The following is a 17,438-nucleotide window of genomic DNA, read 5'->3' as shown; positions in this document are numbered from 1 at the left end:
ACTTCCAGCACTGATCCCGTCCCTGCTCCTTTCCAGAGGATTTTTACACCTCAGTTCTGTGTCTGTGTGTTCTAAGGTCTGGCTATTATGGTTGTTGGCAGGTTTTTGAAGTCTCTAAGGCTGGTGTGTTTTCTATTTAATATTTAGAATTAATAATAATAATATATTTTTGCTATAAAATATTATATTTAATACGCAATATGAAATATTTACTACATATCTTATGTTTGAGACAGGAAATAGTATACTTCTCATTTTTGTGTGCAGATACTACAGCTGTGTTTTCTATCACAAAGCAAAAAAAAAACCCCAACATATTACATTCATCTTGCAGAAGCTGCTGTTTCTGTGTCCCCATGCTAATTTGGAGGCATTTTTATTACTATTATTGTGAATTTATTTAAAAAAGAAACAAGCAAGACACTCCAAAAGAGTAGTATCCCAAAGGGATGCTGTGGAAATCTTTTCTTGAGTGGATATATATATATATATATATATATATATATATATACACACCATGCTGGTATTTCCACTTAACCTACTTATACAAATGAAATAATATGGGGTTTTTTATATATAATGAAATAATATTTAAGCTATATGCTCTAAAAAATCTTTGCCAATAGGTGCTGAATGACTCTGGTTGCCCCTCATGGCTGCACCCAGAAGGAACAGGCACACCTGGAGGTGACTGGCTCTTGAAAATTGAGCTGGAAAACTCATTTAAGGATAAAAGGTAGCTCTGGGTGGCAGGTTTGCATCTAAACAGCCCTGGGAGGGGGATTTTGCTGGCAAAGGTCGAGCCTTTTTAAAATTAAATCCTACAGTATTAAAGCTTCTGGTGTTTTGGCTTTGACTTTGTTAACATTGTGAGTGTTGGGGTATAAACTGTGGCCAGTAGATCTCGTGCTCCTCTGCAGGGAAAGGGCTCTGGAATGTGGGTTTATTTGAAGAGTAATCTTAAAATGCTGCTGTTATCCCAGAGCCACGCTGGTTTTGGCCTGGAAAACTGGCTTTGTGGGAGATAGTTGGCCTTCCTGCTGGAATGTGTGCCTGGAAGGTTGAATTGTGGAAGAACAGCTGTGAGAGCTCCACCAGGAGCTGGAGAAGGTGGTGGGTGAATTATGAGGAATATGTGGGAAAGGGGAATTCTGGGCTTGGGAGCAATGGGTTGAGCACTGGCTCCAAGTGCAGGTGGTTGGGAGCACAGCAAGATTTGTGGCACTGTGGTCTAATGAGAGGGGTGTTTAATGAAGGGAGTTATCTGTAATTCCATAGGATCCCAGAATGGTTTTGGTCGGAAGGGACCTTAAAGATCATCCAGTCCCACCTCCTGCCATGGGCAGGGACACCTTCCACTAGCCCAGATTGCTCCAAGGCAAGTCCAACCTGGCCTTGGACACTTCCAGGGATGGGGCATCCTCTGGGAAATTCATTCCAGAGTTTCACCACCCTCACAGGGAAGAATTGCTTCCCAATATCCCATCCAACCCTGGCAGTGGGAAGCCATTCCCACTATCCTGTCCCTCTGGACCCTTGTCCCCAGTTCCCCTCCAGCTCTCTTGGAGCCCCTTTAGGCACTGGAAGGGGCTCCAAGGTCTCCCTGGAGCCTTCCCTTCTCTGGTCCAAACATTCCTAGCTCTCAGTCTTTCCTTGTGGAGATTTGTCCATCCCTCTGATGCCCACGAGCTCTGTCTGGATGAAGGGGGACACACAGTGGATGTGTCAGCAGCAGGTTACTCCTCTTGCCCTGCTCATTTCCCTCCTTTCCAACCATCCCCATGGGTGCTCTTCTTCCAGACTCTCCAGAGCGTTTCCATCCCTTGATCCCTTGCTCAGAGCTGGCAGCACAGCAGGGACCAGCAGATGGAATCGACAGGAGCAGGAGCTTGTATTGATCCCTGCGTGGTGACAGATTGTGCCAGGGGCTACTGTCAGTGTGAGGGCTGGAAATAAAATCCGGGAAGTTCCCTCATCGTAACACAAGTGTGGATCCTGGGAGAATATCAGTTAAATATGCTGATATTAAATAAGCCTTTGCCAGGATTTAAAAATGAAAACCTGCTTATGCAGAGCTGTAACCAAAGCCCATTTTTTGGTTATAAGCTACGAGTCAATTGAGTAATGTCAGGCTATGGATTTGGTATGACTTGCCAAAAATAACTATCAAAGCAGATCACCACGAGAGACAAGTTTTTCCAGAGGCTCTGCTGATGCTATCATGGTATTCTGTGTTGATTGTATTAATGAATAGACTGTAAGCTCATTGAATTCAGGACTAATTAAGTTGTGTTTTCACTGTGCTCTTAAATGCTGTCCCACCTGAGCCGACTCATCGGTTTTATCCTGAGCTTGTGACTGTTAGTTTATAAACACACACTTTTGACAAACTGCACTTGCTGGATCCATGGCCTGTGTTCAGATCAGTTGAGTGGAAAAAGCAATTTAGGCTTGTATTTGCTGTCTGCCCATGCTGATCTGCTGTGCTGCAGTCAGGCTGACCTCCTCAAAACCCCCCAGTGTGTTTAAATTTAATCAATAATTAGGGATTAACAAGCATGCTGATCTTTGCATTCTGAGCTAGGTACAATTTAAATGTGTGTTTTTCCTTGCAATGAAAAGAGCAGCGTTTGCATTACTGTGCTCAAGCTTTATTCTGCCAGTGATACCTCCCCTTTGTCATCTAAGTCCTCCTTTTACTGCTGTTTGCACCAGCAGCATCCAAGGGAAGGAATCTGCAATTCCATCTGCTCAGTCAAGGTCACTTTAATGTGTTTGGAGGACGCCAAGCTTCTTTTTGAAAGAGTAAATGCATTATTTAAACACACAGGGTTGCTCCTATAGAGCAAAACGAGGAGGAAAATATCCTTTGCACTCTTTCAGGTTGACTTAAATTGATGCTGCAAAGTGTGTGAGTGCCTTGGGCAGCAGGGGATCACACAGCACTCTCCAGACTTTCACACAAGGCTGCCTTTTGTCTTGGCTTTGAGTCACCCATTGATTTCCAGCAGGGGACCTACCTGCTGAAACCAAACGGTGGAGGAAATTCTGCATCGATGTTCTTTGGGAATCACCAGCCTGGGGAGCTGGGCTCACAGAGCAGATACTCCAGAGAACTTTCGAGGTGGGTTCTGCCGTTTGAGGGCCTTGTCCCAGCTGATTCTGAGCACACAGAGGTTCTTTGACTGAAAACTATTTCACAGAATCATAGAATAGAACCGAAGGATGGTTTGGATTGCAAAGGACCTTAAAGCTCATCCAGTTCCACCCCCAGCTGCTCCTGTCCCACCATCAGGCAGCACTGGAGCTCTGCCTGGGGAAACCCCTCAGCACAGGCTGAGCTCAACCTGCCAGGGCTGACCTTTGGAGCTGAACTCAAGGGTGGTTTTGTGTGACAGACACTTGGACGCTCTCAGAAGCTCTGGGGCTGCGTCACAAGCGTGGATTTACTCCCAGGCTCCCGGGGAATGGCAGCTCCAGGCTGGCAGGGCACGGGCAGCTGTGAATAGGCTGCGTGCAGGGATTTCCCGTGGGTGACACTGCCCCAAAGTGCTGCTGAGCTGCTATTCAGCGCGCTCCACATGCCTGCAAAATGTCATATCATCTTCCTGATGCCTTTTCTCCTTCCCCCATGAATGAGGCTCTCTCCCTCCTGCCCTCAATGAAGGCTTTGTTTTGGTCCTCGACATTCAGCACAAACTTTTTGGATGGCCAGAATGAAGAGCTGTTGTTAACAGGGAGTTTTCTCCTCAGACTGTCAGTTTGGGAATATTGCTGACTGGGGATGGAGCTGAGATACTGGAAGCATTTGGAGAAATCTATTCAATTTTTTCCCCCTGCAGGGTCTGATGCTCATGTCCAACCAATAATGCTTTACAAATATTATTTATAATTATTTTATATATTATATTATATATTTATATTATATATTTTATATATTATTATAATAATAATTTGTAATCTTTATAGAGATTATTCTGTGTAAGATTTGGGGACTTTGCAGTGCCCTTTTGGATGCTTGAGTCTGTTGTATTGAAGCATATTTAACTGTTAAACTCTGTCCTTGATAATTCAGAGAAGCTCAGTGAGAAACACACACTTACTCAAAGGACTCCTCAACTGGATCTTCCTCTAGATGTGTCTCAAAAGCATTTTCTGGTAATAAGACTTTCTAAATTGTATCACAGTAGAACAAAAAGCTTCCTTGAGCTGTAGGGTCTAGGAGAAAGGAGGTTATATATGGCATTAATTTTCTATTCTCTAATGGAAGCCATTGTCTGCCTTTGCTACAGCCATGGTTTTCTAATGGTTGGAAGCAATTTGCCCAGATTAATGCTCTCTGTTCAATTCATTTAATGTGACTTCTTAATTTCATAACACTACAGGCTTTATCAGGAGTCAAAGTAACCCCTGGAAAACCCCAGCAGGCAAAAATGCCTGTCGAGTTTAGCTGTTGAGGCTGGATGATGCTGCTGGGTGAAAAATGAAGGAATTGTTTGGAGGGGAAGGACCATCAGAAAATCACTGGGTCTGTCAGGGTTCTTTGTCTTCGTCCGACGTGTTCTTGGGTCACGACTGAGCTTTTGGTTTTACGTTTGTCACAATGTGGGGTTTGTGTCTCTGGCCATGCAGGAGCACTGTGAGACTCCCCCAGGCCTGTGCTACACTGACCACACACACCAGTGACCCACCAAAAAAATCCTCATTCAGTTTCTGTCAGGTTGAATTTGGGGATTTTTACCTATTGCAAAGATGCACGTAATGGCTCCGATGTTTCCATTTCAACTTCATTTGGAAAGGGCCACCTACACAAGATCACAAAAGCTGTTGTGTTGGTGTTTTTTTCCCACCTGTGGTTGTTCTTATCAGCTTTTTCTATGTATAGGAATATTCTCTGTGATATCTTTTCTCCCTCAGATGTTGTAACATCCCAATTCTGCCCCAGGACCCACTTACACCAGCGAGAGCCCTCAGTCAGGTGTCCTGCCCTTGACCAACCAACCTGCTCATCCTGAATGCCAAAGGAACCTTTAATAAGCCTCAGACAGGTGGTTACTCACCCACAGTAAACACTGAAATAACAAAAATCTCAAAGGTTTTGAAGGAAAACTTGAGGAATTGGCAGCTGGCACCTCAGGTTGGAAGACACTTCCCCATTTCCTGAGATTCCCCTTCCTCCTCCAGCAGCCATTTACCAACCTGTGCCACAGTGCACCTGATCACCTTTATTCCAGGGAGCACAAAGCACTCAAAACTGACCCTTGAAGGAGCCTGGGGTGAGTTTTTCCTTGGATAAGGGCCATGGCAAGCACGTTCCCCTCCGTGACCGGGATTTCTCTTGCCCACACACCGAGCATGACCCTGCCAGGAGGGGCTTGGGAAAGGGGAGGATGAGCCCACCCAGCGGCCTTGGGTTATCCTGGGTGGCCTATTTGATCCTCCCCAGCTTTCCTTCTCTCTTTCTGGTCTGAGGTTCCTTCCCAGTACGGACCAGGGCATGTTTGTGGTCGTGCAGGGAAGGGAGAGCTCTGTGTGCTGGGGAGGGAAGGGTCTGAGCTGTCTCATCTGGGACAAACATGGAAGGAGAGGGAATATGAGGTGGATTTCTGTGTCTGGATTTTCTGTCTCCCTCCTTGGAGAGGGTGTGGAGGCAGTGATTTTGAGTTTATTCAGCCCAACCCGCTGGTGATGGTTTCCTTATGCTCGCTATTTCTTCAGGAGAAGAACAGAGATTGTATTACACGAAGACCAAAATGTTTATGGTAATTTTTCTAAGCACCAAAGATGGTGCAGGCAAGCAACATACTTAAAAAAAAAAAACAAACCACCAACCTCAAATCAAATACAAAGGAAGAAATGCAGAGCCTCATCAACAACTGACAGCAAATTCAAATTGCATTGTCTGAGATGGCCACCAGAACACTCACCTCTGTTAGAAAAAACTCCCTTATTTTCTGCTTAGTCTGTGTCTTATTTAGAAATTATTTAATGTATTTCTTCTCTGAACTTACTAGAGATTTTTGTTGCACAAGTTTTTCACAAAATCTAGGCAGAACTGCTGTCACAGTAACCCTGTGAGGCAGGCAGAGTGATGAAAGAAATATTTATAGAGTGTTAGTGGACAGCTCAAAAGTCAGTGTTGCGTGACACACACCTTCTAAGGTCTCCATTTCTTCCTCCACAAGCTGTATGTCAGCAGCAAAATGACAAGCTGCTTTGCAATGACAAACAACAAGAATCTCACAACACTGAGAAGGATGTTAGAACTTACTGGTGCCTTGTTGTCTCTTCCAGATAAAGGCTGAAGTCACTTTTGAAGCTTGACTTCCACTTGGAAGCCTGTGTTCTTAATCTGATTACATTTTTCAGCCTGTATTTTTGATTTAATGAGAAGAGATGCACATCCAGCACTTGTCCTGCACAGTGCTATTGGTGATGTCCACTGGAAATAGAAAGAAAAGAATCTCCCTGCATAGGAGATACCACATCAGTCAAGCACAGAGAGCTGAAGTGGGACACTTGCCTTAGAACTGAGTCAGTCATTGGTGCTTTTAGGGTTCCCCTGAGGAGATGAGGTCCAGCTTTTCCCTTTTTCTGCCACCCCTCCCTCCCAATCTCCAGGCACACACAGCCAGGGACCACCCACCCCCACCCCCACCTACAGCCCGCAGGCACCAACTAAGGTGAGCACCAGCTAAATCCTGCCCTAAAACACCCCAGACATCCTCAGACCCCACCTCAGTGCTCCCAGAACAGCTCTGAAACAGTTGGGTACAGAGATTTTTTAGTTTTGTGGGTTAATCCTCTGAGGGCCAAAAATCTGGAGGAGAAGCCACGTGACCTGAATTGCTCATTTCAGTGACATTTTTCCCAGGAAGTTTGTGAGTATAGAAGGGGAAGAAAATAGGAGAGGAAAGAGCAAGGAGTGTTTGAGGAAGGAAACACCAAGTACCACCAGCATTTCTGTCACTGAAAGCTGAAGGAATCACAGAATTACAGAAGGATTTGGGTTGGAAGGGACCTCGAAGCTCATCCAGTTGCACCCCCTGCAGGAACACCTTCCACTAGCCCGGGTTGCTCCAAACCCCATCCAAGCTGGCCTTGGACACTTCTAACTTCTGCTTGGTTGCTTCAGTCTTTTCCTAACACACATTTTCTGCGCTAGGCACGTCAGATATCCCCTTATTACCCTTTACTAGGAGTAAATACTGACATTTCTCCGGGTTTAGGCACCTGTGGGGCGGCCGTGAAGGATCCTCCGAACCTTTTCCACCCGTGACACAGACGCCCTCCAGCTTTCCCACGCAGGAACCGACGCCGGTGCGTTTTAAGAGCCGGAGGGTGTAAAGCGGGTAATTTTTAAAATGAACTTCGAGTTGCTTTTAACCAGCTGCCCCCTCCCGTTCGCTCCGCGGTACCGCGGCCGCGCTGCCCCCCTCGCTGCCTCCCCCGGGCTCTGCGGGGTCCCCGCGGCAGGGGAGGGGACAAACCCAGGCTGGGTGTCCCCCCCTGTGTCCCCCGGGGTCCCTCGGTGCCCGAGTTCTGCCGCTACCTGGTGGCTGGAGGTGGTGGCGCGGCTCCGACCTGCACTCGCCGAGCTGGCTGGAAACTCCTGATTTACCCTTATTTACACTTGTTGGCCTTTTTTTGACTTACTGACCCTTGTTTACGCTGTTTCCTTGGGTGTTTCAGGAGGAGGAACCAGCCCAGGCCCTTGTGCAGTGCCTGTGTGCAGTGACAGGACACTGTGCTCACTGAGAGCAGGATGGGTATCCCCTGGTGTCCCTCAGCGTCCCCTGGTATCCCTGAGTGTCCTCAATGTCCCTCAGTACCCCAAGGTGTCCTCCAGTGTCCCCTGGTGTCCCTCGGTGTCCTTCGGAGTCCCCAGGTGTCCCTCAGTGTCCCCTGGTATCCCTGAGTGTCCTCCAGTGGCCCTTGGTGCCCCTTAATGTCCCTCAGAGTTCCCAGGTGTCCCTCAGTATCCCAAGGTGTCCCCCGGTATCCCTTGGTGTCCCTCCATGTCCCTCGGTGTCCCTTTGTGTCCTCAGTGTCCCCTGGTATCCCTGAGTGTCCTCAATGTCCCTCAGAGTCCCCAAGTGTCCCTCAGTATCCCAAGGTGTCCTCCAGTGTCCCAAGGTGTCCCCAGTGTTCCCCTGTATCCCTTGGTGTCTCCACTGTCCCTTGGTGTCCCTTCGTGTCCTCAGTGTCCCCTGGTGTCCCTCCATGTCCCCTGGTGTCCCCAGGTGTGGCAGCTGAGCACATCAGCAGGACAAGCAGCGCTCTGTGCCTCACACTCCTCCTCTGTGACTAAAACCGGTGCTCTGGGTGGAGGGGGAATCCCCCAAAGGGCTTTTTAGTGGTGTCTGGACAAGGGTCAGCCCATGAGAACATTCCACAGGATGCCCAAATCTGCTATATCTTGGATATCCTCAAAGCCACCCCCTGTGCTGTTCGTCCCAGGCACTGCCTCGGGGCACGTGGAGACTGTCTGGGAGGTTGGGAAGGTGGGTGAGAGTTTGGCTGGGAGGTCCCACAGCACCCAAAGAGGCTTGTGAAGGAATCACCCCTGAAGCAGGCAGGCCCCTGTTTTTGTGAGGAAAGTTTTATGTAAAACTTTCATAAGCGAATTTTTATGTATTTTATTAAATCAAACCAACTGCAAATACAAATAAATACAAACTTTCACTTCAGTACCTTAAGATCCAGGATAATGAAACAGAGATACCTGCTGGGCAGAAGTCAGAAGGGAAAGCCAACCTTTGGGAGTGTTTGTCCTTGGGCGGGAAACACTGGCTGGAAACTGGAGACAGGAAAATTGTATTGCAGGGAGTCTGCAGGATTCACAAAATACAGAGAATAATTTAGGTTGGAAACGCCCTCTGGGATTATCAAGCCCAGCCATTCCCCCAGCACTGTGAAGCCACCACTAAACCATGCCCCCAAGTGCCACCTCCGCACAGCTTTTAAATCCCTCCAGGAATGGCGATTCCACCACTGCCCTGGGCAGCTGTGCCAGGGCTGGACCACCCTTTCCAGGGAGAAATTTTCCCAATGTCCAACCTGAACCTCTCCCGCTACAACCTGAGGGGGAAGGTGAAGGGGACCGGGTGGCGGAGGCGCTGGGGGCTCACCCTGGGGCGAGGGGGTCCGAGAGCGGTGTCAGGGCCGATTGATGGGCAGACCCGGAGGTGCCTGGGGCGGTGCCGGGGGTGCCCGGGGGGAACAGACCGAGCGGTCCCGCCATGTGCGACCCACGCGGGGCACCGCGGCGCTTCCGGGTTCACCGGCCGGGACGGCGCCCCCGCAGGGTCAAAAAAGATGGGGAATCCGCGGTCAGGTGCCCAGCTTTCTCCCCCGGAGCATGCCGGGAGTTGTAGTCTTACAGTCTTGGCTGCATAAGGCCGGTAGCGCTCGCGGTGCATGCCGGGAGTTGTAGTCTCGCCTCTGAGCCTAAAAGTCGCATGCGCAGTGGCGCCCACCTCTCGCTGGCGCCCCCCGTGACCCATTGAGGGCACTGCAGGTCAACCCCCCCCCGACCCCTCAGCGCCCCCGGCGGCGCCATCTTGGATCGGGGAGGGGGGGGCGGTGAAGGGCGGGGAATTGACCGGGAAAAGGGATAAAATCTGGGGAAAAAGCTCGTCCTCGACACAGGGAGGATATGGGGCTGTTGGAGTGAGTCCGGAGAAGGACACAAAGATGCTCCAAGAAGTGGAGCGCGTCTGCTCTGGAGCCAGGCTGGGAGAGCTGGAGGGGTTCACCTGGAGAAGAGAAGGATCCAGGGAGACCTAAGAGCCCATTGCAGGGCCTAAAGGGGCTCCAGGAGAGCTGGAGAGGGACTGGGGACAAGGGATGAAGGGGGGATGGCTTTAAACTGAGAAGGGCCAAGGTTAGATGGGATATTGGGAAGAAATCCTTCCCTGTGAGGGTGGGGAGGCCCTGGCACAGGTTGCCCAGAGAAGCTGTGGCTGCCCCATCCCTGGAAGTGTCCAAGGCCAGGTTGGACGGGGCTTGGAGCAACCTGGGCTGGTGGAAGGTGTCCCTGTCCATGGCAGGGTTGGAATGAGATGAGCTTTAAGGTCCCCTCCAACCCAAACCATGCCAGGATTCTATGAAAAGGAATAGGGCAGTGGGAACCTGGGCAAGGCCTGGTTGTCAATGCAACGGAAAAACCCACCCACGTGTGGGGAAAACCCTGTGTTTATCCACCCCTGCACTGGCCAAAAAACCCCAGTCATAAGCCAAGCAAACAAGGGGAGCAGAGCAGCCCAAACCCCCTTGCAAACCAAACCGTCCAGCGCTCGGGTTCTGAACCCCACGGGTGTTTTTGTCACTCTGGCTCCCCCTGCTCCATCCTGAGCTGGGGTGGGTGATGGAGGCTGCCAGCAGGACCAGGAGCTCCCGTTTCACAACATCCATTTCGTGCCAAACAGCAACTTGGCAGCGGCTGAACGAGAAACAAATCCCGTCCCCTCCAGCGGAGGGGGAACCCCCGGAGCCTGGTGGGCTCACCTGCACTTTGGGGGTACAGGAACGTGCCCCAGGCCGAATTCAATCACAGAATCATTTATGTTGGAAAAGACCTCTGAGATCATCAAATCCGGCCTTTGATTGATCATCACCTTGTAGCATTTGTAGCAGTCGTAGCATTAAGTGCCACATCGAAAGTAGCCTTTTGAACACTTTGCTGGTGGCCAGGTCAAACAACCCCCGGGGAAGAGGCTTGGAATGATTTTCAGGGCTGGGGAGGGCCGGGAGCACTTAAAAAGAGGGAAGAAAATTTAAAAACCAGGCGATTTTCTGCAGAGCCGCCCGTTTTGGGAGGCCTGGGCTGACAGCAGAGGGCGGCACGGGCTCGTCGCTGGAGCCGCAGCACCTGCGGGCTTTGCCCTGATCCAACCTCTCCCTGCTCTTTTCCCTCTCCATCAGCGGCTCCCGGGGTTCAGGGAGACATTCCAGGGGCCAGAGCAAACCCTGGATCTCACAGCGAGCCCAGGATCTCTGACAGCTTTCGATTCTGAACAAGACTGAAACTCGAGAGAGAGAGAAGAATCGGTTCCTTTTCCCATCCTGACGCTGAAGCGGAGAAAGGAAACTTCAGAGCTGGCAAAACCAGCACGTTCTGGGGTCCCCAGCTGCAGGGAGAGCAGAGCACTGCCCTCCCGGTCAGACGGGCTGTGTTGGGCTAGCAAAGTTTCCAGGAAGGAGCTGGGTGGAAAAAACCGCTCCTTCCACCCAGAGTTCAAAACCTCTGGGACACGAGGTGTGACAAACAGGGTTATCACAAATCCCTTCATCCCATAACACGACTGCAAACTCTGGGAATTGGAAACCATGCCCCGTGGGAGCGGGAGCTCTCGGTGTCAGTGGAGCCGCAGAGTCGCTTTTGGCATCTGTGCCTCCCTGCAAAGCTCCTTTGGGTACCTGATGTCCCCTCCGCCTAAGGCAGGGTGGACTGGCTTTGCTGTTCCTCCCCAGCCTGAGGGCTACATCGTCCCTGGAATTTTCTCTCCCATTTTCCATGGCAATTCACGCATCGTCTTCTCCTGCTTGATGTATTGGCCTTATCAAGACTTTGTTTGGAAACTCCCCACAGAGCAACAGGGGATGGACCCCTCCACCCTGGCGAGGGAAGGGGGTGCATTGTCTGCGCTGCCCACATCCCGCTCCGCTCCCAAAAGGTGAGAAAACCCGCCCGGAGGCTGCGGGAAAGGATGAAATCCAAGCCCTTGGCATTCACAGCCGCGCTTTGATTGCATCAGGTCTCGATTAGCCGGGGCAGGAGCCAAAGTGGCACAAAAGGAGCCCAATTTATGAGCTCGGGGAGGGGATCTACACACACCTGGGCATCCCCTGCACGCACAGGGGGATGCTAGAGCGAGCGATCTACTCCATGCAGTAGCCTGGCTCTGGGATTACACTGCCATGACCTGAAATGACGTTTTACTGCTTCTGTTTTTCTCACAGCTTTGGCGGCAGGGTGAGAACTTTGTCCCCGGCACCCGCTCGCCCCTCTCATTCACACGCGTGCCTCTTGCGGCATCGCAGGGCCACTGAAGTGGCTGCTGCAGTTTGAAACGGGAGGTGTTGTTTCAGTTTTGGGGTTGCTGAACCCCCTCCTAAGTGCAGTAAACCCAGTGAGTAAGGACACAGAAATATTGCCCTGCAGGAAGGGGACCAAAAGCTTGGAAAGGGATGAAAGGAACACTTCCATTACAGCTTTCAAAATATGTTTCTTTAGCTGAAGCTGCTAAATTTAACTACACTTTGCGCGCTGGAAAGGTTTTGCGGTTGGTTTGGGGTTTTTTTATGGTGAATAAAGTGTTTTTTCCTCTTTAAAACCCCCCACCGACTCGCAGGCTGAGTGATGCAGTTTCGATGTGTCACGGAGGCAGGGTTGGTGCAGATCTGCTCTCGGGACAGTCGTGTAAACCCCAAAACAGGAGGCTCTGGTCTGGAGTGGGGCTCCAGGTGCCTGAAACCAGCACCTGCCCCCCCTTGCTGTCCCAGCACGGCAGGAGGGTTTCAAAGGAGGCCCGGGAAGGGACATTTTTCACCCCAGGTTCACCCTGAGAGGGGTGCAGGGCTTGGGTTTTGGCTCCTGCAGGACTCAATTCCCTGCCCAAGGGAAGTGGGGACTGCAGGGTGAGGGAGGTTGATGGTGGCAGTTCTTGCAGCTGATCCCAACCCGAGGAAGGAGAGGGAAGGGAAAGGAGAGGCAGGTGAGCCCAAGCTCCACCCCAAAAGTTCTCCAGAGAACTGGGTCACTGTGCCTCAGTTTCCCCACATGCCCTGTGGAGAGAATGCTATTCCCACACAGGCAAAGCACTTGAAGACTGGCTTCCACAAGGATTTATTTCTGGGCAGCTGGAGCCGTGGGACACCTGGTTAGCTGATAATTCACCTTGTCCTAAGGCAGGGGTTGAAAATAGCTCCTGTGACTCACTGTGCCAAGAAGGCCAAAGGGTTTCAGACGCCGCCTTAGGAGCAGTTGGATGTTTTCCTTGGGACAGGGAGGTGGTGAGATGCCACCTTGGAGTCTTTGGCTCTTCAGGTCCCTGCAGGAGCCCGGCCCCTGCTCCCCAGGTGACTTTTCTCCTCAGTGCTCATCTGCCTTTCTCCAGCCTTGGCAGATGTTTGGCTGTTGGTCATCTCCCCTTTCCAGAAAGGGACATGGAAAATATAAATATCCCTTCTGCTGGAGCTCCAGGCTCCCCTGGCTGGTCCTTCCAGCATCACCAAGCACCTTAGCTGGGGATGGATGTGTGCAGGAAGGCACAGGTGTGGTGAGTGTTGGCCCTTTGCAAGTCCTCTGTCAGCCATGGGACTCCAGTGCTCCCAGAATGGGAAGTCCAATAGCCTGAAATCTCATCCTGGTCCTGCTTCATTGGTTTTTTTTCCTATTTCTGCATTGTGGATGTTTCACCTGCTGACACTGGGGAGCAAGGAAAATTGGTGAGAGAGAGGTGGGAGAGCAGTGCTGGCCCTGGGTCATTTCCTAATGTGTATCTCCTGTGTTTTCATCTTCTCCTGTCGCAGCTGATGGCCCCAAAGTGCAGGAAACATTGTCCACTGAGTAAATATGAGGGGTGAAAAGGGCCTTCAGGCCCTGTGTGTGCATGTGCCTGTGCCACGATGTGATGGTGATGGGCAGCCTGGAGGGGAGAACAGGCAGCTGATGCTGTGAGTGCCCATCTTTGGGTCACTTATCACATCTCTCATGGTCCTTTCCCTGTGGCCTGGGATTGAAACTGGTGGCTCTTGGCCTTGTGAAGGTATTACTTGCTCAGAAAGGCCGGTGCACATGGAATCAAACACGCACCAATCCAACACCCAACGCTGGGATGCACCGTGTCACCCTGGCAGGGCAGGACGGGACCCACCAGCAGGATCTTTCCAGGGGGACACGACAGCCCCGTCCCCCTGCTGCAGCACAAGCCTCTGGTGGTGACAAAATCACCAGGAAGCCGAGTGACTATCAGCAGCCAGCCCCACGCAGGACCTGCTCAGCCTTTCTGCAGAGGGTTTTCTAAGAAACACCGCAACAGTCGGGGAGTGTTTACGGGAAGGGTGGGACGGGCTCAGCCCGCGCCGGGGCGGCCGCGATAGGGCTTTGGTGGTGCAAGGGGGGGGACAGTGGCCACCCCGGGGGGCTCAGGCTCCTCAGGGTAGCAGGAGGTGTGGTGGTGGGGAGGTTTGTGTTCGTGTAAGAGCAGCTTCCCGGATGGCCTGGGGGGAAAAGAGAGAGAAGGGGGGTAAATATAAACCACATCTCAAAATAGGCCTCTAACTTTGAAGGCGTTTGGAGCTGCGTTTCCTGCTTCGAGCAGCCTCGAGGAGATGAAAGATGCAGCTGAGTGAAATAGAAAAAACCCAAGAAAATAATAAAAAAAAAAAAAAGCAAAACAAAACAACCAATTTAACACTTTCTGGTGAAGGCAGAGGCGCAGCAGTGACACCAGGTCACTCCACATGGCTGGGACGTGGTTACAGGACCCCCCATTCCCTGGTTTGGAGAGCAGGACTGGCAAAAGCCTGGGGTGAGCTGGGGAAACGCACCATTCACTGGACACAGGGATATTAAGGAAAAAGCCCTGGAGCAAGCCAAGGAAAGGAGGGTCCTGTTGTCTCAGATCTGGCTGGGGGACTTGCAAAGTCACCTGCAGAAAGGGAAGAGTGTCCCTTCCTTGGAGCAGACACAGCCCTGTGCACACAGCAGGTGCTGCAGCAGCTCACACGCAAACAGGGCTTCAAAATTCAGCACCCTAAATTAATTAAAAAACAAAAACAAAACCAAGCCAAATTTAAAAAAAAAACCCAAACCAACCAAACCAACATCCCCGAAGCCGAAGCGCTGCAAGAGCTGGAAGCGGGGTTTGACAGTTTGGAGTGCAAAGACTCGACCGCTGCTGGCTGATAGCGACCGACTTCTCGTAATCCGGAGATCGGCTTCCTCTGCTCCGCGTTGGCCGGAGGTGGGACAGCCCACGGGCGGCTTCCTGCACCCACCAGGCAGGCACCCGGCATGCAACACCCAACAGAGCCGGAGCAACAGGATCTGCCTTAACCAAAATTCAATTTGGCTGACAACATCCGGCCTTTCGTAAGGTGGCTTTGATGTTTGTTTACTCGCCCGTCCCCCGGCACATGCTCCGCTCCAGCCTGCGGATGGATGAATGGGAACAGCGAAAAGGGCTCTGCACTTCTTTGATCTCTCCCAGGAGAGCTGCCAGGAGCAGTCAGCGCTGGAAACACCCCTGTGGAGGGATGGATCCGGCTGTCTCCGCGGTGTTTTTGGCTGGCTGGTGCTGGTTAACACTGGAGTGGGACCTTTGGGATTAGTCCAGCTGGAGACAAAGTCAGGCCATGGTGTGGTCACTGGTACCCCACACTCTTTGCTCACACAGCATCCCTCCTCCCGCCCCGCCACAAAGGAATGTCTCCACCACATCAAGTGTTTTCGTTTTTATTTAAAACCGCATAAAAAAAATAAGATTTCTCAATTCCCCCTGTACAATATCAACTATTAACAAACCCCGCCGGCTACACACGGTGGTTACAGGTACAGACTGGACAGTGCAGACAGCCTGGGCCAGCTCCCCCCCCTCCCCTTCCCCAGCCCCACAAGACACCCGTGGAGAGAAAACCAAAACTCATCTGCAAACTGACATTTGCACGTGGCAAGGAAACAACAGCACCCAGAAGTATGTACACAGACAGCTGGGGAGCAGCAGCCACTCCACACCTACGCCAGACATCCGACAGAGACACGACGGGCCCGGGGGTGGACACAGGACACACATGGAGGGAAGACCCAAATGGAAAACCGGGGGATCAGCAGCTGTAGAAGCAAGGCATGGGTTGGAAACCCACATGAATTATAAATAAATAAATAAGTTATCCTAGCGGCTAGGATTCTTCCTTTTAAAAAAAAAGAAAAACAAAACAAAACAAAACAAAACCAAACAATCGACAAATTCATGAAAATAAATTAAAAACAAAACCTGGAAACCAGAAAAAAAGGCAAAATGTTATCACTATTCACAACTGTACATCAAGCTTTGCTCCTGTAGAGCTATGTACACATTTACAGCTGTTGGTTTGCATTGTTTGTGCATTCGTGAGGGCACAGAGAAGCAAAGAACCCCAGAAAATCCACGTGGGATGGAGGCACAGGAGGCAAGGCATCACTCACTTGAGTCCCGAGCATCTTCTGACCCATTTTCTTTTTGAAAATGGAAAAGGTACTACAGGGCCCAGGTGAGTCTCGGAAAAGCAGCACTGTAGGAAAAGTCAAGTCTTTCCTCCAGCACAGCCCAGATGGAAACGGAAGGCACTCGAGCATGGGGACAGTGAGAAGGGACAGTCACTCAGCCACAGGCCCTGACCTCCCCAAAACCAGTTTTGCCCCACTGAAGCTTTTCTTGCAATCGGGTCTCTGATCCTCTCGCTGTCCCCAGTCCAGCAGGTCAAGATGACACTTGAGAGCCTCCAAAAACCAGAACTAAAACTCCCCCTGCCAAAAGTTACTGGCAAAAGCTCAAGTGAGACAAGGTCATTCAGGTCGAGTCCAGGGCAGCTGGTTTGGATGGTGGCCACCAGAGCTTGGAAGACCAGGTCTCCAGCCCAGCTCCAGGACAAGATGTGCGTGTTCCCATCTGAGGATCCCTGCTCAGTGCTACGGTCGGGATGAAAAAGTCTGGTTTTCTTTGCTTCTTGTGACCAGGAGCTGCGTGGAGCTGTTACTTGCCAGGCTCCTGGATCAAACTGTGCAGGTGGATCTCTGCTGGTTCCAGGTGAATGTCCTGCAGCCAGGAATGGTTGAAAATGTCCTCCAGCGACGGCCTGTCCGAGGGGCGCATGGATAAACACCACCTGATGAGGTGTTGGCACTCTGGGGAGAGAAACCAGAAACCACTGGTCAGTGGGAGAAGGCTCCTTGTCCACTCTGTCTGCAGCGCCCAGGTCATGTTGAGGGTGCTCCAAGCTGCACCCAAACCTCACAATCCACCTGGCGTTTGGAAGGAGAGCGGGATGGCAGAACATGTGCCCCCTCCTCCAGCCAAGTGTGAGAGATCAACCCCCCCCCCCTAGAGCTGTAAGAACAGGATTCTCAAGTGCCTCCCAAAACCCACTACCCCCCCCACGCCAAAAAAGCAGGCACCCACCTAGAGAGACCCGCCGCCGGAAGAAGAGCTGCCCCCTGATGATGTCCTCGTCCTGCTCGAAGGGGACGTCCCCGCAGACCATGTTGTAGAGCAGGACGCCCAGGGACCAGATGGTGGCCGAGTGGCCGTGGTAGCGGTGGAAGCGGATCCACTCCGGGGGGCTGTACACGCGCGTTCCTGCGGGACACGGCGGGAGCTCATCAAACCCTGGGCCGGGCATCCCTCCCCCGGCGGCGGCGCTGGCACTGGCACAGGCGTGACCCGCCGCCTTCC

The 17,438-nt window shown here is 51.5% G+C and overlaps 1 protein-coding gene across 2 annotated transcripts in view; it reads right to left on the bottom strand.

The window, feature by feature from the left end:
* Window positions 1-15,447: 15,447 nt before the first annotated feature.
* The window catches only part of PIM1 (Pim-1 proto-oncogene, serine/threonine kinase), a 4,378-nt gene continuing 2,387 nt past the window's right edge, over window positions 15,448-17,438 (bottom strand). Inside the window, exons 5-6 of one of the 2 annotated variants that reach the window (XM_027897428.1) lie at window positions 17,166-17,345; window positions 15,448-16,891 (exon numbers count right to left, since the gene is read on the bottom strand). In XM_027897428.1, coding sequence (XP_027753229.1) covers window positions 16,740-16,891; window positions 17,166-17,345 — 332 coding nt within the window. In that variant the 3' untranslated portion in view covers window positions 15,448-16,739. Of the gene's footprint in view, window positions 16,892-17,165; window positions 17,367-17,438 lie in introns of both variants that reach the window. The other variant, XM_027897427.1, reaches the window with a different exon arrangement.

This window comes from Empidonax traillii, unplaced genomic scaffold (genome assembly GCF_003031625.1).
Source record: "Empidonax traillii isolate 1590-97213 ecotype Southwest subspecies unplaced genomic scaffold, ASM303162v1 scaffold541:size654180, whole genome shotgun sequence".
In the NCBI taxonomy this organism is placed as follows: domain Eukaryota; kingdom Metazoa; phylum Chordata; class Aves; order Passeriformes; family Tyrannidae; genus Empidonax; species Empidonax traillii.
This window is presented reverse-complemented; position numbering and strand designations above follow the sequence as displayed.